General features: G+C 34.7%; 1 protein-coding gene across 1 annotated transcript; it reads left to right on the top strand.

The window, feature by feature from the left end:
• Positions 1 to 21,057: 21,057 nt before the first annotated feature.
• LOC127790218 (calnexin homolog 1-like) lies at positions 21,058 to 25,817 on the top strand. The gene is made up of 6 exons (XM_052319542.1): positions 21,058 to 21,317; positions 21,448 to 21,517; positions 23,836 to 24,956; positions 25,040 to 25,111; positions 25,191 to 25,304; positions 25,426 to 25,817. Exons 1-6 carry the CDS (start codon positions 21,225 to 21,227, stop codon positions 25,594 to 25,596), a joined length of 1,641 nt encoding a protein of 546 aa, XP_052175502.1. The 5' UTR covers positions 21,058 to 21,224; the 3' UTR covers positions 25,597 to 25,817.
• The last annotated feature ends 1,171 nt before the right edge of the window (positions 25,818 to 26,988 follow it).

The raw sequence follows: 26,988 nt of genomic DNA, 5'->3' as shown, positions 1-26,988 counted from the left end.
GAGATCTTAGAAGATTTGAAATGATTATATAAAATTTATAAGATTTAGAATGATTGCAGAATATCTTAGAAGATTTGGTAATGATTATATAATATCTTGGAAGATTTACAATGATTGCAGAAGATCTTAGAAGATTTGGAATGATTGGAAAAGATTTTGAAAAATTTGAAATGATTGCAGAATATGTGTTTCTAGGTGGCTAAGTTTCCAAAACCTATAAATAGGAGTTCATGGCCAAAGGTTTCTCATTCGAAATTGTGATAAATTCGTGCTAGACAAGAGTGCTTCGGGTTTAGTGGATAAAGGGCTTTTTGAGAATGGGACAAGGTTAATCCAGGTGAACTAGTGACACGGTAGGACACTTGAGGGTTAAGTATATCGTGGCATGGTCAACCCCAATGGTGTGTGGAATGGATTTTCCGCGGGAGGTTGAGTATGTCAGGGAGATTTCTCAAGTTAGACGTGTTGCATGTTGTTGTGTCTGTATATGCCATGCTCATGTGTCTTTCATGCATTCAGCATATTGTTTCATGCCATCACTTAGATGTTTTATCATCTAATCTGGGTTATGCCCCTGGAATATTCAAACGTTCCAGCCAGAGGACTACTGCGAGGGCGAGGACGTGGCCAGTTGAGACCAACGGTGTTTAGCTTGCTAGTTATTGTATCATTTTGGAAGCTTTAGTATGTATTTTGGTTGTGTATGAACGGTAGTATGATAATATTGTAATCATTTGATAGTTTTGTAATAAGTGTTTTGGTGTAAAAACACCTTGTATGAACTCGTGGTAGGCCACGGTATTTTGATGTTAATGTATCCGCTGCGTTATAATATGTCTCGTTTAGTTGTTAAGATTATTGATCTTGTTAGTTAAACAAGAAAGACTGGGGTTCTCAGGATTCGTTATCTGCACGTGAAGATTGTTCTTGAAATCACCGCGCGTGATGAACTTGGAAAAAAAAAAGATTTTCAAAAATACTCTTATAGTGACACGCCTGACGAGGAGGGGTGTTACAGGTTCCATTGCTACCTAGGTGTGGACCAACTTGGTCACTTATGGCTGTGGGGGTTGGCTTGGTCAGCCAAGAAGCAGGCATCCGAGTGGACATACTTGGAAATGAAGTTGTTTGTGGGAGTGTTTTTGTGACCAGAAGGAGTTTGGTTTAGGTGCATCACAAGCGTAACTAGTGACATCTCAATGAAGTGAGGTAAAAGTTACCTCTATTATTCATTTTGATGCTTTCATTTTGCATATGGTTGTGAAGGTATTTACAGATCATAACGCAATGGAAAAATATATATATATATATATTTTTACCATAAATACGTTTAGAATCTCTCCAAGGGAATAGATTACGGAAGAATGGAAAATGATTACCTCTTGACGTGAAGATCCAATCCTAAAAATTGGTGATCACAAAGCCGTTCAAAGGCCCTGCCTCTAATGGTATCCACACGAGCTTGCAATCCAAGAACCTTGTAGGGGGCGACATCCCTAAGGACAAAAGAGTGCTAACTCGAGAGAGCGGTGTGGGAGCTTTCTCTCATACACGTTAAACGACATCAATTGCTAAGAGAGACACACAATTAGAGATAAAAGGAACCACATAACCCTTAGGCACAAAACCCTAATTGAGGTTTGGGTTGCATTATATTTTAAGCCCATGTTTTAAACCCTTTAAAACAAAGAATTGGGGTTTCCCTTTTGTAATATCCAAATTTTTTAAAGGGCTCAAAAGTAATTTTAACGTGGGTTATAGGTGAAATTATCAAAAGATTAAGGATTTAAGTGTAATTTCTTACAGTTATAAATGCTGATTCGATTGCAAGGAATGCCTCAGAGTGTAATTGTCTAAGAAAACAGATATGGTCTTGACGAGCATCCCGAGATAGGATTTATAGTATTAAAAGAAATAGAAATTGAGACGATTTTTGGTGCAGCTAAAATACAGCTTTGATTTATGCTGAAAAACTGAATCATCATAGGGGACTCCCGGGAAGTTAATGGAACCCTAAAGGGGCTCCGATTTTTCGTAAGGATCAACCCTAAAAGCAGTTTCGGGATGAAACTATAATCCGATGAGGACACTGGTGCGAAATCGTCCGTATTGAGTAAGTCTTGAGTTATTAATTTTGCATTTTTAATGTCGTGATCCAAATTAATTTGATGTTTAAGGGTGTAATTTCAATTAGGGAATTGCACAAGTGAAATAGAGACAAAATTGGGGTTTAAATATGTAATTTTTCTATTATTATGAGTAATATATATATATATATAGTGATATATACATATTTATAGCTATGCATGCATGATGGGGGAGAACTTTGCACCATTTGTAGGCATCGAGATAAGAAATTGATGGAGCAATTGTTTGCAAGAAATACGGAGCATTTTTCTGAAGAATATCATGGTTGTATATATATATATATACATTCTTGGAGTTGTGGGTGCCTATAAATTGGCTGAGGATTTGGACGATTGAGAGGCAGCAAAGTAAATGAGAGGAAATTAAGGAAACAGAGATTGAGAGAGAGAGCTTGGGTTGAGCTTGGCTGAGAGAGAGAAAGAGATCGAGAGGGAGAGGTGGAATGGCCATGGCCGCGAGCAGCAAGCCACGATCAGTAGCTGGGCGGAGGTTGAGTAGGCAGGGACAACCCAAGGTGGTGGTCTTCGGAGGAAGTAGTGGCCTGAGGCGGCCGGGGTTGGCCTCAGCTAACGGGCAGCAACCATGGTCGCAAGCAGCAGCCATGGCCTCGTGATCGGACTGCAAAGCGGACACTAGGCAGCAGGCACGGTGCTATGGGGGGCGTGCAACGGCTACCGGGGAGGTCAGGAAAGGCTGGGGGTGGCCGGTGATGGCGGCAAAAGGCGATGGATGGTGCACAGGAGGCGGAAGCTGCTGTGCGTGTGTGAGGCAGAGAAGCTGTAAGTGTTTGGCCAACATGCTTATATTAATTACATGCTTATATAAATATTTTCTCTTACTCATGCAAAAAGAAAATTTATTTTGAATTAAAAGAGAATTATTTTTAGACATGTTTTATTTTTTTAATCATTTATGTCTCAAAAGATTATATTTGAATTTTTAAATTTTGAATTAAAAGAGAATTGTTTTTAGACATGTTTTCTCTTACTCATACAAAAATTAAATTTATTTTGAATTAAAGGTGATTACTTTTAGAAATGTTTTCTTATTTTAATCATTTATGTCTCAAAAGCTTATATTTAAATTTTTAAATCTTGATTTCTCATGCAAAAAGTAAATTTATTTTGAATTAAAGGTGAGACATGTTTTCTGATTGTTTGAGAAAACCTAAATATTTTTAAAATTTCAAACTTCATATTGACCTTTTCTTTAGTGGCTAAAATGCTTATAAATATCCCCCAAACTTATTTTTTAAGTATCCAAGTACTTCTATTGCATATTCGAATCACCCGAAAGCTCTCAAACGCTCTCAAGCAAAGCATCCAAACAATTCGAGGCTCTCAAAATATTATTGCACATCCACCGAAGAGCCACAAGGTAAGAGGAGAAAAGTTCTTTAAGTTTTCTACGACAAATCTGAACTTTTTTATTTGAGGTTACAAATTTATTTATTTATTTAAATATTATTTTCCTTGTATAATTTGTTCTTAATTGCTTATTTTTGTCCAAGTGTGGACAAATTATTTGTAAACATTTAAATTAATATTGAAGAATGTATAGGTTTTCTAGATCCGTTAAAATTTAGGTGATTCTAGTTTCCAAGCTAAGTTAGGGAGAAAATCTTGGTGTAGTGATTGTTTAGAACCCATTGTAATTTAGGTGGGTATCTAGTTTCCAAGAAGTAGTGTAGAAATCTTGGTGATTTTGATTTAGTGGAATCCTAAGAGTGGTTAGACCTTGGGAGAGTGGATTATGTGTGTGTGGAAATACCGAACCACTATAAATTGTGTTGTGCCTCATATTATTTATTTTTCCTATATCTTGTGGCTTACATTTATTATATTTATCAAATATATTTTTCAATAAAATCTTTAATAAATAATATTTATTAAAATTAAAAAAAATTTAATCACTCAATTCACCCCACTCTTGAGTGGCCATACCCTAAGGGACCAACAATTGATATCAGAGCGGGTCCTAAAATATTTGTGATTATCACTCTCAAATCATAGGATAAGATCTTATAATGACCTTTTAATTTAGCCAATCCCTAGGTGATGTCTCAATCCCCTCTAGTCCTTCAATGCTCATTAGAAATGATTATGCTTTTTGGAAGATTAGGATAAAATCCTATATCATTTTCATAAGCTATTTTTTATGGAGACTTGTTAGGGATGGATTTGATCTATCCTCTCAATATGAGGAAGAATAGTTAAATGAAGACTTAAGAAAAATAGAAATGGACCATAGGGAAAGGTATTTAATTCTTAGTTCTTTAATGTTTAGTGAGTGTGGAAAATTGTCTTCATGCTTCACATCTCATGAATCATGGAAAAAGAATTAGAGAGAATTCATGAAGGAACCAATAATTCTAAAATGAGTTTTCTTATGTCTCAATATCAAATATGTAAGTTATGGCTTAGTGAGACAAATAGTAATTTGAATGGATGGTTCGAAAAAGTCTCAAATATTTTATAGAATGCTAAGGAAAATGAATGAAGATGCTAAAAAGTATAATGAAAAGAAAACATTAGCATTCAAAGGTGAGGAGAAAAAGAAAATAAGAAAGAAGAAAAAAGTGCAAAGAAATCAAAGAGAAATGCCATTCCCGTATGGGATATAGATGATTCTAGTGAGTCATTCCAATCTAACAAGGAAAAGGCACATGTATGTTTTATGGCTATAGAAGAAGATGAAGAAGAGGAAAATAACTTAGAGTTAGAAGAATTACAAAAGCATACGAAGAACTATATATAAAATATATATCTATTAAGAAAGAAGTAAAAACAATTAAAAAGAATCATAAACAAGAAAATGAAAAATTAAAGAATGAAATAAAGAACATAAAAGAAAAATCACAAGAACTCAAGAAAGAAAATGAAGATCAATTAATTCATCTTGAATAAGAAAAAAAATATTAAAAACTCAAAATGATAAATTATTAGTAGAAAAGAAAGCCATAGAAAAAAGTTTAGCTACATTAATTTTAAAGAAAATTTCAAAACCCAAACTAAGGTACAAAACACCTAAGAGAGAATTGAAACAACCTAGATGGAGACCTCAAGCTAAGAGAAACAACATAGTACAAATGTAGATACCCAAAAGGGTAATACGAACAATGAATGAGTTAGATCATAATATCTTAAATGTTGCTCCTCATCCACATACATCAAAAATAATTAAATCTTTTGATCCTAATGAAAAAATATTTAAGGGACCCATTTATAAATGGGTACCCAAACCTAAAAGGTGATCTTATCAAATATGTAGATGTGCGTGAGGACCTACAATGGGTAGTAAATGATATATGGATAAGTGGATGTTCACGCCACATGACTGGTGAGAGATATATTTATAAAATCTCACTTTAAAGATGGAAAGTTTGTCTCTTTCCAAGATAATGCCAAATAGTAAAGAATAAGGATATTATTTTTGTGGCATAAAAGATATATTAGGTCATGTAAATCCAAATCTAATCAAGAAAGTTTTGATCCAATGAAGAAATTGTCGGGCTTCCTAAAATGAAAATCAGTGAAGAAATTTTTTGTAATTCTTGCTATTAAGGTAAGCAAAGTAGAGCCTAAATCTATGAGTGAAATATCAATCAGTAAGCATTTACAATTTTTACACTTACATCTATTTGAACCCACGCAAACTAGAAGTTTGGGTGAAAAACATTATATGCTGTAGTAGAAAATTTCTCTAGGATTACTTGGTTGTGCTTTTGTTTTCAAATGATAAATTTTTTTAAATCTTTAGAAAGAAAGCTAAGAGAATTAGATGATAAAATTATCTCTCTAAGATGAGGATAATTTAGGTATGCTTTCCAAGAATTATAAATTTGTGCAAGATCATCCAATAGATCAAATAATTGGAGAACCAAGTCAAGGTGTAAGGATTATATGTTTTACAATGTGGCCTTCATATCTAATGATTGAGCCAACTTGCATGGATGAAGTCTTAGAAGATGAATTTTGGATCAATGTTGTGCAAGAAAAATGAAGATTGAAAATTAGTTCAAAACGAAAAGATTTTTCTATATTTGGAACACAATGAATTTTCAAGAATAAATTAGAAGGGAATTAAGGATAATAAATCCTTTTAGGTAGTTTAGAATATTGAAGTGGGAAAAATTTCTTATGCAAATTAGGTTTCTATTCTTAATAAATAAATAAATAATAAATAATAAAAATAAAAAAATAAAAGTCCGACCTAGATAAGGTCGACTATTCTTCGTCTACTGTTGGCCTTCTTCCTTCAAAACCCTCACCTCTCATTCGAACCCTCTCTGTTTTCTCTGGAATCAGCCCGTCGACTATCGCCGTCGTTCTTTAACTCTCGTTTCACTCGATTACCCCCCCTCTCTCTCACTCTATCATTCTCTCTCTCGTGGCCAGCGTTGTCTTCACTGATTGTCACCACCATCATCACCTCTATTCTTCCCATACCATTCCATCTTCGATCTCTCTCTTCGAGCTCAGGTAAGTACATTTTTCTCTTTTTTCTTTTTGTTCCGGTGTGTGTGTTATCGTGTCTCTATCGTCCCACTAATTAGATCAATCCTATTCGCCGTAGTGGTTCACCATATTTTCAACGCCTCTCCGTTGTGCCACCTATCAGATCCATGGTAAGTCTCTGTTTTCATTTTCTTTTGTTATCGCCTATCTGTTTTCACTGTATTTTCTATTGTTCCTTCGTATATCCCGACCCTTCTTTGCCTCGGTCTCCTTCCTCACTTCAAATCTTCTTCACTCTCGGCACCCCTTTTCTTCAAATCTCTGGCATTTCCCTCATCTTCATTATATCACCTTCAGCCAGATCTACCCAGATCCGGCCTTCAAATCTGTCACTCCTGGCTGCTCTGTCGCTCACTACCTCTTTCTTTCTCCTTTCACCCTCGTTCTCTTTCTCTCTCCCTCACCCTTTCGCCTCTGTTAATCGAAACCCTAAAAACAATGACAAGTCACTATTTAAAAAAAGAGAGTTAATAATAATAATAATAATAAATCAAAAATAAAAAAATTCAAAACAACTAGAAGATCATGTCAGGAACCAATTCTTTGTGTGGTGCCTGCAAAGTATTAAGAAGAAAATGTACTCAATCATGCGTCTTTGCCCTTTACTTCTGCCATGAAGAATAAGCTACTGATTTTACAGCTATCCATAAGGTTTTTTGTGCTAGTAATGCCTCAAAGCTACTGGACCAACTTCGTTCGTGACCGTTATGGGGCTGTCGCTACACTTTTGTATGAAGCTCAAGCTAGGTTTCAAGATCCTATTTATGGCTGTGTATCCTACATTTTTGCCCTCCAACACCAGGTCGTCGATCTTCAATTTCATCTATATTTATTGGAGGAATTACCATTTGCAAATTCTTATGCAAACCCTCTCAATGTTCAAAATTGGTTTCATCCAAAAACCAATTCAAACCTATATTATGACAATGGATATTTCCTCGTAGATGATCCGAACCCTATTTGAAATTTTGAAAACCAATCATCCAAGAAGAAAATGTGTCGTTTCCTTATTTCCATGAGACTAGTTCGCAACCTTACCCAGTCGAAACTAGTAGCAACCAGTGGCCATTCCCAAATGATATTGATAAACTTGGATCCGTCGTGTTCGGCAACCATCATTAGCACTGAGCATTGGCGAAATCCAAAGCTATCAACATGGATGACTTAGATTACTACTTTGTAGATTCTGTAATGCTATTGTACCCCTTGATTATTCTATGATTGCTTTCTTTATAGATATATTTTATGTTGTGTAATGTTAAATCTATGGTTTGAATGATTAGCGCGAAATTCCATGATGGATATGTTGTATTATTTTTAATACTTAACGTTACATCTATATTGTCAGTACTTTCTGTTTATCATTCATCATATTATTTATGTGGATTATTCTTAGTAAATTTCTCTCACGAACTGTTTTGGTTAAATCTTTATTTTCTTCGTTAACAATGTCTTTTTGATTATGAGCAAAAGGGGGAGAAGAATAAGATGTTATGAGATGAGAGATTGTAAGTATGAGAGTGTAAATTGTATATTATTTTTGTATGAGAGAGAAAAATATATTATGATATTTTTTTCGTGTATATGAGGAAATAGTATATCTGAGAGATAGGACATCAAGTAAGTGCAATCAAGGCAATCAGATTTGGTAATCAGGTTTGGTCTTTAAAACTCTTAAAAATTATTTTATCTATTAAGCAATATCCAAAACATTTTTATGCTATTAGTATTTTTGAAAGAGAGAGCTCATAGTATAAAATTAAGATGGAGTTTAAAAATATTTTATCACATTAATCACCTCATAAATAATATTTTTTTGTCATCATAAAAAAAGGGAGAGAATGTTGAGCCAACTTGCTCATATTAATTACGTTTTGATGATTAATAAAAATATTTTTATGATATAAATGTTTTCTCTTACTCATGCAAAAGAAAATTTATTTTGAATTAAAAGAGAATTAGTTTTAGACATGTTTTCTTATTTTAATCATTTATGTCTCAAAAGCTTATATTTGAATTTTTAAATTTTGAATTACAGGAGAATTATTTTTAGACATGTTTTCTCTTACTCATACAAAAAGTAAATTTATTTTGAATTAAAAGTGATTTGTTTTTAGACATATTTTTTGTTTTAATCATTTATGTCTCAAAATCTTATATTTGAATTTTCAAATTTTGATTTCTCATGCAAAAAGTAAATTTATTTTGAATTAAAGGAGAGACATGTTTTCTTATTGTTTGAGAAAACCTAACATTTTTTGAATTTCAAACTTCATATTAACCCTTTTTTTAGTGGCTAAAATGCTTATAAATACCCCCATAAACTTATTTTTTGAGTATCCAAATACTTTCTATTGCATATCCAAAGCACCCGAAAGCTCTCAAGCAAAGCATCCAAGCAATCCAAGGCTCTCGAAATATTATTACACATCCACTGAAGAGCCACAAGGCAAGAGGAGAAAAGTTCTTCAAGTCTTCTACGACAAATCCAAACTTCTCCATTAGAGGTTACAAATTTATTTATTTATTTAAATATTATTGCGTTGTATAATTTGTTTTTAATTGCTTATTTGTGTCCAAGTGTGAACAAATTATTTATAAACATTTAAATTATTATTGAAGATTGTATAAGTTTCCTAGATCCATTAAAATTTAGGTGAATCTAGTTTCTAAGGTAAATTAAGGAAAAAACCTTAGTGTAATGGTTGCCTAAAACCCATTGTAATCTAGGTGCGTATCTAGTTTCCAAAGTGAGCTGGTGTGAAAACCTTGGTGATTTTGATTTAGTAGAACCTTAAGAGTGGTTAGACCTTGGGAGAGTGAATTAGGTATGTGTGGAAACATCGAACCACTAAATTGTGTTGTGTCTCATATTATTTATTTTTCTTATATTTTGTGGCTTACATTTATTATATTTATCAAATATATTTTTCAATAAAATCTTTAATCAATAATATTTATTAAAATTAAAAAAAATTTAATCACTCAATTCACTTCCCTCTTGAGTGGCCATACCCGAACGGACCAACAAAAAGTCTACTTTTTAAAGAGCTACTTTGATCTTCAAAATGACTTATATTAATAGGCTTGAATGTTTCCTATAGATTTCTAGTTGTAAGAGAAGAAAAATGGCAAAGAATCAGTTTGTAGAGAAATAGTCGTTAGTAATTTTTCTAGTAGAAACTGTTGACAGTTTATTTTGAAATTTAAAAAAGCAATCAACAATTTTTCTAGATTTAAAAAGCAATCTACTGTTTGATCTTAAAACATTGATTTAGAAAGTATGAACTAAAACTGATCAACTTGCTTTGGGAAGAAATTAACAATATGAAGAATTGGTCAAGAATCTTAAAAAAGAAATCGCCAGTTTTGCCACTAGATTCAATGTAAATAATTACTTTTTTAATCTATTTTGGAGCTATTTTCTTTACCTTTCGATGTTAGATTAAATGTCTCATGTGATAGGCATGTGACTTACTTTAATTAGTTTAATAAGTAAATAATTATGAAATAAAGGGTTAACTGCAACATGATGGATGTGGCAGTTTTGGGAGTGGTTTCTCAACTAACCACGTAGTAACGGTTTCCCCTATTTTGGTTATTTTCTTGGCCATAACGTCTTTCCTTATCTTTATCCATCACTGAGAAAAATATCTTTATCCATCACTAAGAAAAATAGGAGGGAGAATTAAAAGGCAAAATAATAGAATATCAAGTTTGGGGTTATCTTTACCTATGAAGCACGGAAACGGCTCGGAGGCGCCGTTTTGATGCTTCCGAACTGTTTTCCATTTCGGAAACGCGAAGACGGCCCGAAACGACCTTCGGAACGTTTCTGTAAATTGCGAAACGTTCTGGGGGCCGTTTCGCAATTTACACAAAATTTGGGAAACGCGTTTCACACTTGAAACGCGTTTCCAGCGACTACGATCGCTCACCTACAGGAGGAAGACAATCTCGGTGACGAGGCGAGGCGGCGGCGGCGAGGCCAGTAGCAACGGTCGAGGCGAGAGATGGTGTATGGCGGTGGGCGGCGACAAGGGTGAGATGCGAGCGACGATGGCAAAAACGCTTCGACTGTGAGAGAGGCGAGATCGAACGCGATGGTAAGGGCAAGAGACTCGTCAATGGCGAGAGAGGCGAACGACGGTGGCAGAGACGCTTCGACTGTGAGAGAGGCGAGATGAAGACGAGAGTGAGGGCAAGAGACTCGTCGATGGCGACTGAGAGATGCAGCAATGATAGCAGAGATCGACTGTGAGAGAGGTGGCGAAGTCGGCGACGGGGGCAGACGGAAGAAGCGACGTAGGTCTAGGGTTTGCAAAATCGAAACGGCCATTGACAGTAAGTTGCAGGTAATACTTAGGGTAATACTGTAAATTACATTATTTATAGTATTTCTAGATTTGTAAAATTATAACTTAATATTATTTATAGTATATAAATTATATATTAATTTCACATACACCCCTATATTTTTTAAAATTACAGTTTACCCCACATTTCCGTTTCCTAACTTTTTTAAAAAATACCGTTTCCACGTTTCCCGTTTCCATTTTCCGTGTAACATAGCTCTTTACTCGCCGGTCGTCGTGGATCTCTTCACTCTTTGGTCTCGTCATGGATCAAGGTAAGTTCCCAAATTAGTATTTTTATAATGTGAGAATCATGAATTTTAAGATCCTGTTATTATTCATAGAAATCTATGAATTCAAGTTTCAATTATAGTTATGATGGTTTTCTGTGATTGGAGTTATTAGAAAACAATATATTTAACATTCAGAACTTAGACAATATTTCAAAATCTACAAGATTTCATTGATTTAAAAGACAACTTTAAAACCATTTTCAAGAATATATAATTGAAGTTCAAAACCTTGAAGTTTTATTGTGTCTAAAAGCTTTGAAGTCCAAATCACTTATTTCAAAATTATTTAAGCAACACTTATTAAAGTTTTGTATTAAGATACTCATTATCAAAAGCATGATCGAAATCGAACCAACACCTTACTGGTCCCTAGATGACTCAAGGCAGCATCATCCCCTTTACTATTCTCAAGGAAAAAGATGGTTCTTCTACAACTTTTTTCAAGATTTTGAGTGACCATGTCATTGTCACTTTGGTAGTATTGGGTACTCAATAGTGGACATCGTCTTCTTCAAGAACACAAATGTCCGAAGTCAAATTCGTAAGGACATGGGAATAATATTGCCCCTAAACTTCCAAGTTGATTTAACTTATACTTTTTTAAAAGAGACACAATTTTGCAGCACTGAACCCTATCTCCATATATATGATGTTACTTGAGATTCAGCTCAATTGACATTGTACATCTTATTTAGTCCATACTTAGTCTTGGACCATTAGCCAGACGACCCTTAGCCCCACTTCAGCTTGGCTTGACCCAAGATAGGGGTTTTACACAAACCTGACCATTTCAATTTTACTCAAGATTGAACCACCTAATTTGACTAGTATTCCCAACTAGAATTAAGTGATAAATTCGATCATGATTTGAGATAATTTCTTACAATCTAGGATTAATCCTAAATCTCGATAAACTTAATTGGAATAAACATCGATCTTTTCTAAATCTTAAGAAAACAATTTTTAGAAATAAGCCTAAGCTGGTCTCCAAGTTTGTCTGATCAAATTAGGGTTATCTCTAAATTACTATAAATAAAGGATTTTTCTTCCAGTATAAATATTCTCAATTACAATTTTTATCTTTCTTATTTTATTTTTTACTATTACTTTTAGGTCTGACTTAGTCATCGAAATAGCCTTTCTTTCTGACAACCCCCAAATGAGTCCTTAAAATCCTTTTTTATAGATTGGTTAACTCAAAATTATTCTACCTATAATCCGAACCAATTATTGTACTATCATCAATAATCATTGTAATAACTATTGTACTATCATTGTAATTAACTATTGTACTATTGTAATAATATATTAATAATCATTTTTCTACACCATCATTGTAATTATCCCTTAATTTAAACACCATCCGCATGTAAAAGAGGCATATGAAAACAAGGAGAAGATAATCGATGAATTTAACCTGCTTTATACTCCAAAGTGCCAAGTACAAAGTGGGTGGCACTCAAAGAAAAGTTTGTGGGTGTCTTGTTTCCCTCCTCCTTACTTTACACACACACACATATCCCACATAGGTCCCTAATTTTAAAGTCAACTTCTAGAGAGACGCCACTGATCGATGGCTCCACCTCAATTGTTCCAACAAGAACCAAGGTTCTTGCCCGTGCAAATACTATGTAGCTAGCAGAACTCCATATAGATTAGATTATATATATACGAAAGGAAACCCTAAACCATCAAATTAAAGTTGAATTCCCATGGATATATGAGATCTTGCATATATTCTCTTGACCTTTGGATTTGAGAATCAGTCCATCCAATATGCTATCACTACTCTTTATATATTATTCTCCATGGCTTAAGCTACAGTTCTTGCAAGCTGGCATGCATTGCCCTCCTCTTTAGTTACATATTCAGATAACTCTATGCCCAGTTAATGTTGCATGCATGATCCGTCATCATCCATGCCATGTTTACGTCCGTCTCTATAAAAACCCTAATTCAGCTCCAGAAAGCTAGCTAAGGTAAGACAGTTAGTCGACTACTCATTATCGAAGAAGTTCCCGGTTGCCCTCAAAGGCTTCCAGTATTCCGGTCGTTCACTGGCATCATCAGACCGGAATGCTGGAACCTGCGAGGACAACTGAGAAACATTCTCTGAAACACTAGCTAATTGATCTCTCCAACCTTGCTAGCCATATATATATATATATATATAGCAGCTTCTTCAGCGCACACTTCAAACGTAAACTCCAAGACTTCACTGAGTTTCACATCTTTCTTGTGCGGATATATCAGGGGGATCTGTTTTATGGTATCACATAGATATATATGGAGAAATCTCACTAGACGTCTAGATCAATCCGCCCACTTGAAAGTGATCATGTAGGAATATATTATATATATATATATATAGTTCGATCAGCTGGGAGCGGCGGGGCTTTCCAAGATCCAAGAATATTTTGTTTCTTGTTGATATCCAAGCAACTGATCGATGCCCAGTGATCTATACATATATATATATAGAAACCTCAGAATGAGTTTTTGGTGAACATCAATGGCAGGTCTTCTGTTATATGTATATATATATATATGTGTGTGTGTGTGTGTAGGAATTGAATGCAGTGTTTTATTTAGATCAGTTGACGTACACAAAGTTAGTTCTTGAATCACATATATATATCGATCGATGGCGGTGACGGTTGAGTTTTCCTCCATTTTCAAAAGGCTTTAGAAAGCCCAACTTTCTCTGAACTCTCTCCCTCAGTGGCTGCTTGCTGTAGTAACTAAGCTCTGCGCAGCAGCCTCAATGAGGAGAGAGCTGCTGGGAGGGAGAGTTCTGAAAATGTTGGCTTTCTATAATATGGTTTTGAAGGATTCATTTGCAATCTCTCTTGAAGCTTCATTCCATCACAAACACACACACATATATGAACCCATTCTTCATTTTTCTTCTTCATTTCATTTCTTCTTCCTCCAGCGTGGACTCTCTGGCAAGTTGGCAACTAACTCTCTCTCGGGTGAACCCTCCTCTTCTCTTTTCCATTCTTCTCTTCTTCTTTCTTCTCTGTTTCTTCGTGGGTGCACCGACCATAGAAGGATGAAAAACCTGCTAATTGCTCTCCTTTTCTACTTGGATTGTAATTTAATTTATTAATTTTCTCTATTTTTTGTACTATATTTGGATTTTGAATTTTTATATATTTAAATCCTTAAGATACAATTATTTTAAACTAATATAACGTTAATTTCTACTTATCTTTACTATAAATTAATTTACATCTTTATTTAGAAAACCAAATTTTAATGTCAACGTTATATCTCTACTTATGTTTAGCCAGAAATAATTTTTTTTAATTAGTTTGTAATTACTTTATTAATATTTTTGAAATTAAAGAGAATATATCTTTAGTTTTAAACATCATTATCATATTAAAAATTGAAAAATAAGAACTTTCACTTAGTTTCAAAATGTTACTTCAGAATTCATTATTTTTAATTTAAAAATAAAATTTTATAACAATTTGAATATTTTTAAAGTATGAAATACTGATAATTGCCATAAGTATAAAAATACCACTAATTAATTAGTAATTATTTTAAAATATTATCTAAAAATATAAAATTGGAACATTATTAACAACTAATTAATATCTATTTAGCTTTAAACACTATCATATGCAAGATTGGAAATAAATTTTCCCAATTACTTTGTAATTATTTTAAAATTTTCACTCAGTTGGCAATTCTTTTAAAAATATTTTAATAAATAAAATAATACTTATTTAGATTTTTAAAAAAAATTTAAATATGAAAAATTGAAAAATAAATTTTTTTCACTTAGTTGTAATTATTTTAATTATATTATGTCATATAATTATTTTTCAACTCAAAATAAAAAGATTATCATATGATTTTTAAAACTATGAACTGGTATGTATTTTTATAAAATACAAGAAATATAGATTATTGATTAAAATAATGATAGAAAAATTTATAAAAATTAAATTTATCATAAGACTTAATAGAATTAAAGGTGTATTAAGCGACACTTATTATTATCCTACAATTAAAAAATATTACAGCAATATTAATACAAATTTATATATGATGAAAGTAAAATAAAATTGATGATCAAACATTTAAACTACAAATCAAAAAAATATTCATATATTATCAAAATAATAGGGGACATTTGATGTCAACTTTTTTCAAATATATTATTATTATTATTATTAAAAATCCAAAATTATTATTTTTTTAAATCTTAACTAGTTCAACTAACCCCGATTTAACTAGTTTATCCATGGTTTATGTAAAAAATTGGTCAATTTTTTAATAAGTAATTTTTTTTTTCTTTTGTCAAGAATAGGTTGGTTCAATTGGTTCGACCAACCCATCTGGTCCAATTCACAGAACAATGCTAATAAGTGTCGAGAAATGTAATTATATTAAAGATATTCTCTCAAAATATCTAGAATTTTGGAATATAATAATGATATTTATTTATTTATGTATAAAATCACTAATTTGTTACATATCAAATAATCGATGATGTCTATGACTAGTCAAATTAATGTTTCCTAATTTTCTAAGGATTGAAAAAAGGTTGCAAGTAGTCGAGCAACAAATGAGTAATCAATTAGGGTATAAGTTGACAAGTAAAATGAAAATTACAGTAGTCAATTAGTGGAGGAGGACCAAAAAATTTAAGTTTAATAGTGAGTCACGAACATTTTTAAAGATACTTTGACACTTTACTAAGTTTGTAATATCTCAGAGTTCATAAAAGGGTAATATATATTGAGGATAACTAGAAAAGAAAATAATACCAATTAGATATCTTTTACACTAAATGTATGTAAAAAACTCTTGGATTAAGTGTGCTTGAACTGGGGGCTCAAGAATGGGTGACCCCTTGAGAAGTTCACATAGGCCCATCAAGATAAGTTATTCCGATCTTTCCTATCTCTCGATGCGGGATGTTATAGATGGTATTAGATCCAACCCTTAGTGAAAGTGGTCCGATGAAGACGGGGAGTTGCGCAGGACTTGAGGGCCTGTACAAAGAGTCGTTTCTGGTAAGCTTCTAGGATGACAGCCCCTTAAGGGGAAAAGATCTAGGATCAGTTGTAAAGTCGCATGATGAGGACGTCATGTGCTCAAGAGAGGAGAATGTAATACCCCAATAGCCCATAAAAAGATAGTATATATTAAGAATAAGTAAAGAATAAAACAATATCAGCTGGATACCTTTTAGACTGAATGTAGACAAAGAACTCCCGGGTTAAGCGTGCTTAAGTTGGGCAATCTCAAGAATTAGTGACCCCTTGAGAAGTTCACACAGGCCCATTAGAGTAAGTTGTTTTGATACTTCCTATCGCTCGATACGGAAGATTACAAAGTTGATTGAAGTTTGATAATTTTTTTTTTTTTAGAGTTGTAATTAGTCGGCCAAAATTTATTACTAGGTCGACTAAAATTGTACAAAAATTATTTTACATTCTTCAAGTTAATTTTATGACATTGTTTGATAATAAAAAATACACTAGTTATCTTTAATATGAATTTATCTTATATGCATAATCAGTGCAATTTATTAAAAAATTATCTTTTGTCCATAACTTGTGTTGCACTGAGACCGTTATAAGACCTAAAGAATTATCTTTGGACTATTATTATAGTTCTGATCTACAAATACTTAATTAACTTTTGAATTTATATTATAACCATATGTAAACCTTTATGCTCACCCCCATGCATTTGCAAAGAATCTCTAAGTAGCAAGAGGGAGCGTTCTAAAATAGACTTGCAAAGTTATTAAGATTGAAGCATTAAGTGAGTTGTGGCCTTCTAACAATGTTTACTTCTCCATATATATTAATCAAGACATTGTAAATTAATATTTATTTTTACTTATTTATAAATGAGGAGATTCTCACATGTGCGCGAGAGAATTGTTCTTGACATAGGAAGTGTTTTTGTTAGATAATTGATTGTTCAAAACCTTTGACTATTGTTAAAATTATGAATTTCTTTAAAAGAACCTTCAAAATTTATCCTAAGAAAAAAGAGTGTATACTTGTAAAAACTAAACCTTTATAAAACTCTTATGTTATTATTTGAGGAGAGTACAAATTCGGTTTATCCAAATTAATTAAATTGAATCGATTGAACTTATCGATTTAGTTTTGTTGGAATTCTGTGAAACTTCATCAAACGTTGTCATTTTGGACAAGGGACGGAGGGCCACCTGGCAACCGCTGAGAGGTTGCTCCAAAATGCTATCGTTTAGTGAAGGGTCAAACGACAACCCTTGCGTTGTTTTACGACTCGTTGATTCTCTTGTACTCATTTATTGCTTTGTCTGTTGTTCTCTTGGCCATCAATCACCATTTTCAGATCAAATCCACATCATTGCTTCTACCTATTTATGTCTGTTCATCTCCTTGAGATGGGAACAACACAGCCTCCAATCAGGTATATCATTTAGGGTTTTCTCTTATTCTCTTTTACGATTTTCTCTTTGTACAATTTCTTCTCTCTGTTTTTCTCTCTAGGGTTGTTGCCTTTAATTTGTAATCGTGTGGTTATGGGGCATTTTCGATTAGAAAGCATTTTGTTTGTACAATGAGTGAATGAGAGTGTGATTTGTATATTGAGGTTGTAACCATTTTTCCAATAGTGCAGTGAGCTCTTCTTATCGAAGCTTAACGTGGATGTAACCCTCATTAATGGGTGAACCACGATAAATGATTTGTGTTTGACCTTGCATTCTTATTTTTGTTTCTATTTACATGAAAGTTTCTCTTCATCATTTGTTTTGTCTTTGATGTTTTGAGGCTCTGTTTCTAGGATTCTAATTGTTAGTAGTGGCTGAGTTTTTATCTTGACCCAACAAATTTGATTTTTTTCTTGTATTAGTTCAGTTAATTTTTCTCAAAGATTCTATTTTCAATTCAGTTTTTTGTTGGAAGAACTGAAGTAACCGAATCGACCGAAATGTAAAACAACCTTGTTTTCTTCTATTTTGTGTATTTTCTGTTGGCCACTTCTGTTTTCTTCAATTTTTGGGGTTTTTTTTTATTTAATTAATTTGGTTCAATTTATAAGATTTGTGTTCGATTTTTTCAGTTATCAGTTAGTTCAGTTTTTTGGGTTAATCGATCGGTTCCGTTCGATTTTGCTCAAAGGTTCAATTAGTGAATTTTAATAGATTTGATAACTGAAGTGACTGTTTGCAAACCTTTAATTATTGTACACTTTTATCTCCATATAGTGATTTAAGGTTAAAACACGTGCTACAAATATAGTTTTTCTAATATATCAACTAACAAAAATGCAGGGATGGATCCAAGAATTTAGGTTGGGGGGACTGAAATTTAAAAAGTTAATGTAATAATTTATTTATGTAACCAAAAAATTAGTACAATAAATTTTCACTAAATTTGTGCTTGACGAAATTTTGAAACAAAAAATTCATTAAACTTGTGCTAGATTGATTTTGTTCACTATGAATTGAAGTACTTTCACTAATGTGATGATCTTTTTTTCTGAAAAAAGATAACAATGTTTTTTTTTTTCTTCGCAAAAAGTTGTTGTTTCATCCTAAATTCTAAGATACACAAATAAAAAATAGCACAATTCAATAATCAAATAATTAAAATATTTAACTCAAAATTTGAGACAAATGCAAGGCTAATACAACAACAGTATTTCTAGAATTTAAACAAGAGAAGAAAAAGTATGGTCAATTCAAATATTCAATAATAGATTCATAATAACAAATTCTAGGCTTCCAGCCATGCCAATTCCTAAGTTCCTAACTAAATGCAGTAGTCAAATAGGCAAGCAGACACAAAATTAGCAGAAAATCACTTACTTAAAATTGCTGAAAAAATGCTGCGATTTCAACAACAAATCAAGCATAAACAAGGAAAAAAAATATCGGCGAAAAATAGAAAAACTATCTAGAATTAGCCCTCAATCAAGAGAATCAAAGAATTGAAAGAGAGAAAACATACCTGGGCTCGAATGATGCAAATCTGGAAGTTTGGGGGAGGGGGGTAAAACGAAGACTTGAATCAGAGGGCAGCGAGCAAGAGGGCGAAGCCGACTGGCCAAGCGAGTGTGTGGGCGAGCGAGAGCAAGAGAGAGGCAGTCAGGTAGAGAGCGAGAGGAAGCGAGGGTGAGCGAAAGCAAGAGAAAGGTAGCGAGAGCTGGAGGGCGAGCGAGAGCAAGAGAAGCAGAGAGTGAGGGCGACAAGCAGCTAGAGGGGTCGAGGCTGAGCGAGAACAAGAGAGAGCCAGCGAGGGCAAGCGAGAGCAAGAGAGGCAGATAGCGAGGGCGAGAGGCAGCGAGGACGAGCAAGAGTAAGAGAGATGCAAAGAGCGAGGGCGAGCACGAGCGGATAAGCAAGAGGAGGAGGCAGAGAGCAAGAGGCAGCGAAGGTGAGCCGTGAGCGAGAGTGAGATCGAGAAAGGAAGGAAAAGAGAAGGGTTTACAGGCAAGTGGGTTGGGCCGGGAAAAATTAGGGTGGGTTAGGGTGAGTTTGGATTGGGCTAATAGTAAATAATCAAAAAATTTACTCTGTCAATTTAACTTTTATTGTGGGCTGCTCATATATGGATCCGCCCCTGCAAAAATGCATAACCTATAGCTAGAAATACATAAAAGCTTATTAAATCAAATTTATTTATTTGACTAAAATGCACACATTGACTCTGTAACTTTAGAAATAACACGCACCTCATTTGAGTTTTATGAATGTGAATTACTTATCCAATGTCATTAATAAATAATCGTTTATTTTTTTTAATTTTTAAAATGTCTCTTTTTATTGTAATTATAAAAAAATAAAAAATTTAAACAAAAATGCATTAAAAAACATGAAGAAAAACTCTATAACTGCCACACTAACTAACTGTAATTTCAGTTTTAAATAGTAAATACTATATTTATTTTACAATTCTCCAATTACATTAAACTCATTATCTAATCCAATAGAAAGAAAGATATTTACTGAAAAAAATTAATTATGATGGCAAAAATATTAGAATTTGTTCCTTCCGACCCATAAGGGTTGACAAAATTGATCTAGCAAGGGTGGCTACCATATGCAAACACTCCGATGAGTCAGTGAGATTTCAAGATGATAAAATATGAGTAAGTTTGGAAAAAACATATCTTAACATATGATCAAGCTACTTTATAAAGAGATGAAGGGGTCTTGCGTGTCCTTAACTGTCATGAGAGGATAGAAGGTTGAGATGCGCGATAGTGATAGGGGTCATATCCGAAAATCTTGAATTTGATGAGAATTAGGAGTTGATAGAGGATTAGTGTGTGAGTTGTTCGGAACTGATAGGATCTGTTATTGATGTAAGGATCTCGATTTGGATGAAAAAGTTATTTGAGCTTTTTGGGCTAAGATCTAATTTGGGGCTGAGCACGGTGTTAGGTTTGTGAGCCCCAATGCATAGTATGGTCCAGAATTATTTTTTAAATTTATATAAAAACTCTATAAAAATTAAAAGTATAAATTTTGTTTTATTTATTTGATATATACTCCAATAAGAGAGAAATACATTTTCGTGGGGCAAAAGAAAGGGTCAACATGGGTAAACGCAAACCCGGCTGGGGCAGCCCGGATTCATTTGAATAATCGGGACGTCATGGTGATGGCGTGTCGTCACATTATTGGTCCAAGTCACGTGTAACGCAATGCCATTGGCTGAAACAACTCGACGCCACTCGTCTCCAGATCTATAAATATCTCTTCTCCAAATTACTCCTCGGATCTGAAGGTCTCATTTCTAGACTCTTCTATATTTCCCTCTCTCTCTGATCGTCGTCCTCGTTGAAAGCTAGGGTTAGGGTTCGGATTTAGAGTGTTAGTGTGTAGATCTGAGATATCTGTGGTTTATTTAGCTTAGTAACTGAGGAGTTGGAGGGCCATGGGGGAAAGTAAACGGAGGATCTACCTGCAATTTTGCTTGCTGCTCTTGGTCGGTTGCTTAACTCCGCGACTCTATGCCTCCGATGATCTGGTGAGAGATCTTTCAGTTTCTTACTCACTTTCCACTTTTCTTGAGTATTTTGTGAGTCTTAGTCTATGGATTTGTATGTATATATTGTTTGCTGAATATTTGGTGTTGTGTCGTGTTCAAACTGTTTTAGATCTTTTCTGAGTCGTTCGATGAGCCCTTTGAAGGGAGATGGATCGCGTCCGAGAAAGAGGATTATAAAGGTATTTTTGCTGTTACGGCCGTGTTTTGATTTTTGTATGGTTTTGTGGTTGCTGATATTTATTTGCAGTTGAAATTTATGCGCGTCTTCTTATTGTTGGACTGGAGGAATGCGTGTTTATTAGTTGAATTGAGTTGGAGCATTTTTTAGTATCTGATTAACCTTTTTCAGTAATATTGACTTGGTGTTGTGTGTTCTCCTTGAGTCACTTACTCCATATTAGGGAGTGACTCTGCCCAGCAATTAATAATGTGATTTGTGAGCTTAGCTACAAAATTGGAAGCGATTATCCCTTTATGACTTTAAGGAAATGGAGCTTGAAATTGCCATATGCTATTCAATAGTACAATTAGAAGATCATTTCATCTGCAATGGAACAGTGTGGTCAAACCATTATTCCATAGCTTGTTTAATAGCTCTGAATGCGGTCATTAACACTTGCAAGTTAAAAGCTAGTGTTGGTGCATCTGTTTGTGAAATGCATTTCCTATTGCTTACCTAGAAATCTTGTGCATGCATGTACGATTGATTTTCAATAATGGTGGGGCTTTTTATTGTGCTTTGATATCACAGTCATATTTTCTTCACCTTGTAATATTAACGTATTAAAAATAAAGATAGACATTATTAGTGTAGTAGAATTTACTAGTATTTTTTGGCAATCTTTTAGCAAAGAGAACTGTCAAAAGGGGGAATGGGGTTCAGCTTTTGGGACTTCTGACCACTACTCATTCTATCAATATTGCTGGCATGAAGGGAGGTGTTTCCTATAGTGTAAGATGTGGAAGATCCCTTGTCTCACGAGTCTTCCATCACATATTTGAAGACATTTTCATATAACCCATGATTTCAATCTGTAATAGTAGGATGCATAGAAATCCTTAATCCTCTCAGAAAAATCTTGGGTGTAAACCTGAGATGTGAAGTAAAAATTGTATGAGGTAGATGATTGTTGCTCAGTTCCTCCACGACAACAAGGACAACCACGGGCTTTAAATCCCATTAGGTGGAACAGTTCTCTTGTGAGCCTTGTATCAAATTTATCGATTTTTAAAGATATGCTTGCATAATTCAAGATGTCACGAAATAGCTTTAACTGTAAGACATGCATGCCTCCTCAGTTGGCCCTCCCTCAATTATAATATTTGTTGATTCAAAATCCCTTTAACCTAAAATTTTTAAGTTTGGATATGCAGGGTGACATATGCACTTATATTGAACACATTTAATGTGGGACAAAATAACTTGCAATTTTTAGAATATGATAAAAATGATATAACTTTGTACCTCTATACCTAGTTTCCTTCATCTTTTACAATTTAAGAATTCTAAGCACGAAACATCTGATCTTTACTAGTAGAGGTGTGTGAAGAGATATTTTAACATTTTGTTCATACCTCTCTTCCAAGATGAAGAGCTTTTGATGGAAGCAGTTCCCTTGTGAACAATGCTAGGTTTATGAAGTGATCGAATATAATTTTTAAATGTTATCTTTTACTCGAATATAATTTTTAAATGTTATCTTTTACTCAAATTTTAATGCCCATGATATAGAGATAAATATAAGCTTTAATTGTGTCCCTAGTTTGTTGCAGTGTTAAGCATTTTCAGAATATATTCTCTTGAGTTGTGTTGCATAAGGTCCATGTTGTTCTCTTTGTCTCTGAACATTTTTGTTTTTTCACTTTCTGTTTTGGGTTTTGTAATTTTTGTTACATATTAAGAATTTTGACCATTATGGGTCTGAACATTGAGTGCCACTTAGTTGGACTGCCAACTGGATGTTGGCTAACTACTTTTAATTGGAAGTTTAGATTAAGTTGTGGATGTGGTTGGGTATTTTCTTTGAGAGGTTCACTTTCCTGGAATCATGGTTCTGAAAGGTCTAGGATACAGCTCTCTGCTTGGTGGCAGTCCAGTGATGAAGTCGGCGTCAGCCAAAAGATTATTTAGATTAACCCGGTTATTTTGTAAACCATACTGCATAAATAGTTTTGCCTTCTTTGTTCACGTCCACAGATGTAGCCCTGTTTATGTCTTCGAATGGTATTTTGACCGTGGGGTGAGAAGATATGTTACTGGAGGAAGTCTAAACATGCTTTCCTTTTCTGTAACATTGTTGGCCCCTTATTCTACAGTTGATATCCTATCTTAAAACTTCTTTCCAAATTCCTTGACATACTTCATCACCTGTGCTTTAATGATTCCCCCAACCCCCTAATGAGTTTCTTCCTTCATTGTTTGGACTTTTGTTATATTATTTCAACCTTGTGGGTGGTTAGGGAGTAGTTTATTTATGTTATTTTTCTCTGCTTTTAGGTGTATGGAAACATGAAAAGAGTGAGGGACATGATGACTACGGGCTTCTTGTGAGTGAGAAGGCCCGGAAATATGCAATTGTGAAAGAGCTTGAAAAGCCTGTGGAGTTGAAGGATGGGACTATTGTCCTTCAGTTTGAAACTCGCTTCCAGAATGGACTTGAGTGTGGTGGTGCATATTTAAAATATCTTCGCCCTCAGGAGGCTGGATGGAGATCCAAGGAGTTTGACAATGAGTCTCCCTACTCCATCATGTTTGGACCTGATAAATGTGGGGCCACAAACAAGGTTCACTTCATTCTGAAGCACAAAAACCCCAAGAGTGGAGAATACATTGAGCACCATCTCAAGTACCCACCTTCAGTGCCATCTGACAAGCTAACCCATGTGTACACTGCAATTCTGAAGCCGGATAATGAGTTGCAGATCCTTATTGATGGCGAAGAGAAAAAGAAGACCAACCTGCTAACTGGCGAAGATTTTGAACCAGCTATTATTCCGCCTAAGACCATTCCTGACCCAGATGATAAGAAGCCTGAGGACTGGGATGAGAGGGAAAAAATTCCTGATCCAGATGCAGTGAAACCAGATGACTGGGATGAGGATGCACCAATGGAAATTGAAGATGAGGAAGCAGAAAAGCCTGAAGGGTGGTTGGATGATGAGCCCGAAGAGATTGATGATCCTGAGGCAACTAAACCAGAAGATTGGGATGATGAGGAAGATGGTGAGTGGGAGACTCCAAAGATCGACAATCCAAAGTGTGAGAATGCTCCTGGTTGTGGTGAGTGGAAGAGGCCAATGAAGAGGAATCCGGCTTACAAAGGCAAATGGCATGCCCCACTTATTGACAACCCCAATTACAAGGGTATCTGGAAGCCACGTGAAATACCAAACCCCAACTACTTTGAGCTTGACAGACCTGACTTCGAGCCTATTGCTGCCATTGGCATAGAGATTTGGACAATGCAAGATGGCATCTTATTTGACAACATTTTAATAGCTAGCGATCCTAAGTCTGCGGAGGCATACAGGGTAACTTCTTGGAAACCAAAATTTGAAGTTGAGAAGGAGAAACAAAAGGCTGAGGAAGAAGTTCCTGAAGGCCTCAAGGGCTACCAGGTAATGAGATCAGATACATCCATTCCTAGCTCCTTTTTGTGATAAATAATTTCTAACCCATATGTTTGGGTTTGTCTTCACAGAAGGTCGTATTTGATATCCTCTATAAGAGTGCTGACATTCCGTTCTTGAGTAATTACAAGATAAAGATTCTGGTAATTTTTCGGACTGTCTAATGATCATTTCATGATTTTTATCTGGCGCCGTGCCGTAAATTTGAGTTTCTCCCTGCAGGATGTGATTGAGAAGGCAGAAAAGCAGCCCAACCTTACGATCGGCGTCATTGTGGCCGTCGTTGTTGGTGGTCTCACAATAATATTAAAGATTCTTTTCGGTGGGAAGAAGCCGGTGAGTAGAGCTGAGAGCCTCTATGTGCTCAATGACTTTCTGCTTTCTTGAGTGCATATATGTGTGGCAGAAATGGATCCTTTTTTTTTATAAATGTGATGGCCTCGCTATGATTTGTCAGGAAAAAGTGAGAGCAGATGCCGCAAGTGGTAACCAAGAAGCAGCAGCAGCAGCAGCACCTGAGACTTCCAGCAACCAAGGAGGAGGCAGCAGCGAAGAAAAGGAAGAGCAGAACGACAAGGACGACACTGCAGGAGCTCCACGGAGGAGGGCTAACCGGCGTGAGAACTAGAGAATACGGTCGATGATTAGCTTCAATTAATTATGTTAGATTTTGCATTGAAGAACACTCGTGAGTTTTTCACTTGAATCACCAGTCTGCGATTTTATTTTTATTTTTATTTTTTCTCATCTAGTTTTTGTGATGGACCAAAAGATGTATGAGAATGGGAAGATATATGTAAATTAGAGGACCTAGTTGGCTGCTTCATATGAAACTTTTTGATTTGTGGACGGAGAAGATTCAATTTTTCCAAGGAGAGTAGGAACTTAGGATGTAGGGCCCCTCTTGAAGTTGTTTCTTGATGAGGTGTATCGGTCATAATTTGTGGTGGATGATGATAAGCCCTGAAATTTGGTGTTTCATCTCCAGAGGTGAAGAGATGGCATTGATGATCCTTTGCCTTGCGGTTGGTGCTGCCCTCGCCCCTCAATACCCAATTTCCAGATTTACTTCTTTCTGGTCTAACATTCTGTGTGAACTTCATTTATAATGGAAAATTATTGGAAGTTTGAGAAATCTAATCAATTAGGGTGTAGTAAATTATTTTTAAATTTTAACGTTTAATAGTTAATTTTTAATATTTACTATATATTAGATCAATCAAACTATATCAAATTAATCGAACGGGTTCGATTGATGTTCCAATGGGAATCCACCGAATCACTGCAAGCACTATCCTTGTAATGGCATTTGAGCTCGCTCTCTCTCTCACACCCTCCTTTTGCACCCTGCTCCCCCAAAAGCTGACCAAGAATCTGTATCCCCTAGAGAGCATGCAACCAAGAACCATGGGATATCCTTGTCATATTAAAGCGCCTGTTGACTGAAATATCTAGAGTATAGGAATAGGATGTTTGTCCATTAGAAGAAGACATCTCCATTCTCAATTCCCAAATTAGGTTAATCTACGCTGTCCCATCCAACCCCAAGTTCGCCAGTTCAACTTTAAGCCTAAGCCAGGCCCAACACTGAACCTAGTTAGCCAGCATAGGCTCAAGCCCATGTCCAAGTTTGGTCCGCATGATTTGGTCCAAACCTTAGGCCGAAACCCAACTAAAATTGGATCTACGCTCAATATTAGCATGCATAAGGGGTGACGACCATTGCTGCTTGTCACTGAATGTTAAGCACATGCATCATAAGTTGTATAAATGCCGTCCTAAGAGGACTTTCAGCGATGACTTTTTGTGGCAGTCGCTAATTGGAGACCTTTTACAAGTGGTCATGTTTTATCTATATTCCTATAGAAGTTAAATTGGCGCTAGTAAAAAATGGCTGGCACTAAAGTTAGTGACAATATATTTGCTGTCCCTATAAGTTCCTAAACATATAAATTTAATAATATTTTATTCAATTTCTCATTGAAAAAAATATTTTTTTATTTATAATTAGTATGAATCT

Source organism: Diospyros lotus, chromosome 14, assembly GCF_014633365.1.
Source record: "Diospyros lotus cultivar Yz01 chromosome 14, ASM1463336v1, whole genome shotgun sequence".
In the NCBI taxonomy this organism is placed as follows: Eukaryota; Viridiplantae; Streptophyta; class Magnoliopsida; order Ericales; family Ebenaceae; genus Diospyros; species Diospyros lotus.
The sequence above is the reverse complement of the archived record's forward strand: the minus strand, read 5'-3'. Positions and strand labels throughout refer to the sequence as shown.

What these genes read in the sequence shown, in the direction of transcription:
- LOC127790218 (XM_052319542.1), top strand. Translation starts at nt 21,225, where the DNA reads ATGGGGGAAAGTAAACGGAGGATCTACCTGCAATTTTGCTTGCTGCTC. An exon ending in TCTATGCCTCCGATGATCTG is followed by an intron (nt 21,318 to 21,447) that starts GTGAGAGATCTT and finishes AAACTGTTTTAG; the next exon opens with ATCTTTTCTGAGTCGTTCGA. An exon ending in AAGGCCTCAAGGGCTACCAG is followed by an intron (nt 24,957 to 25,039) that starts GTAATGAGATCA and finishes TTGTCTTCACAG; the next exon opens with AAGGTCGTATTTGATATCCT.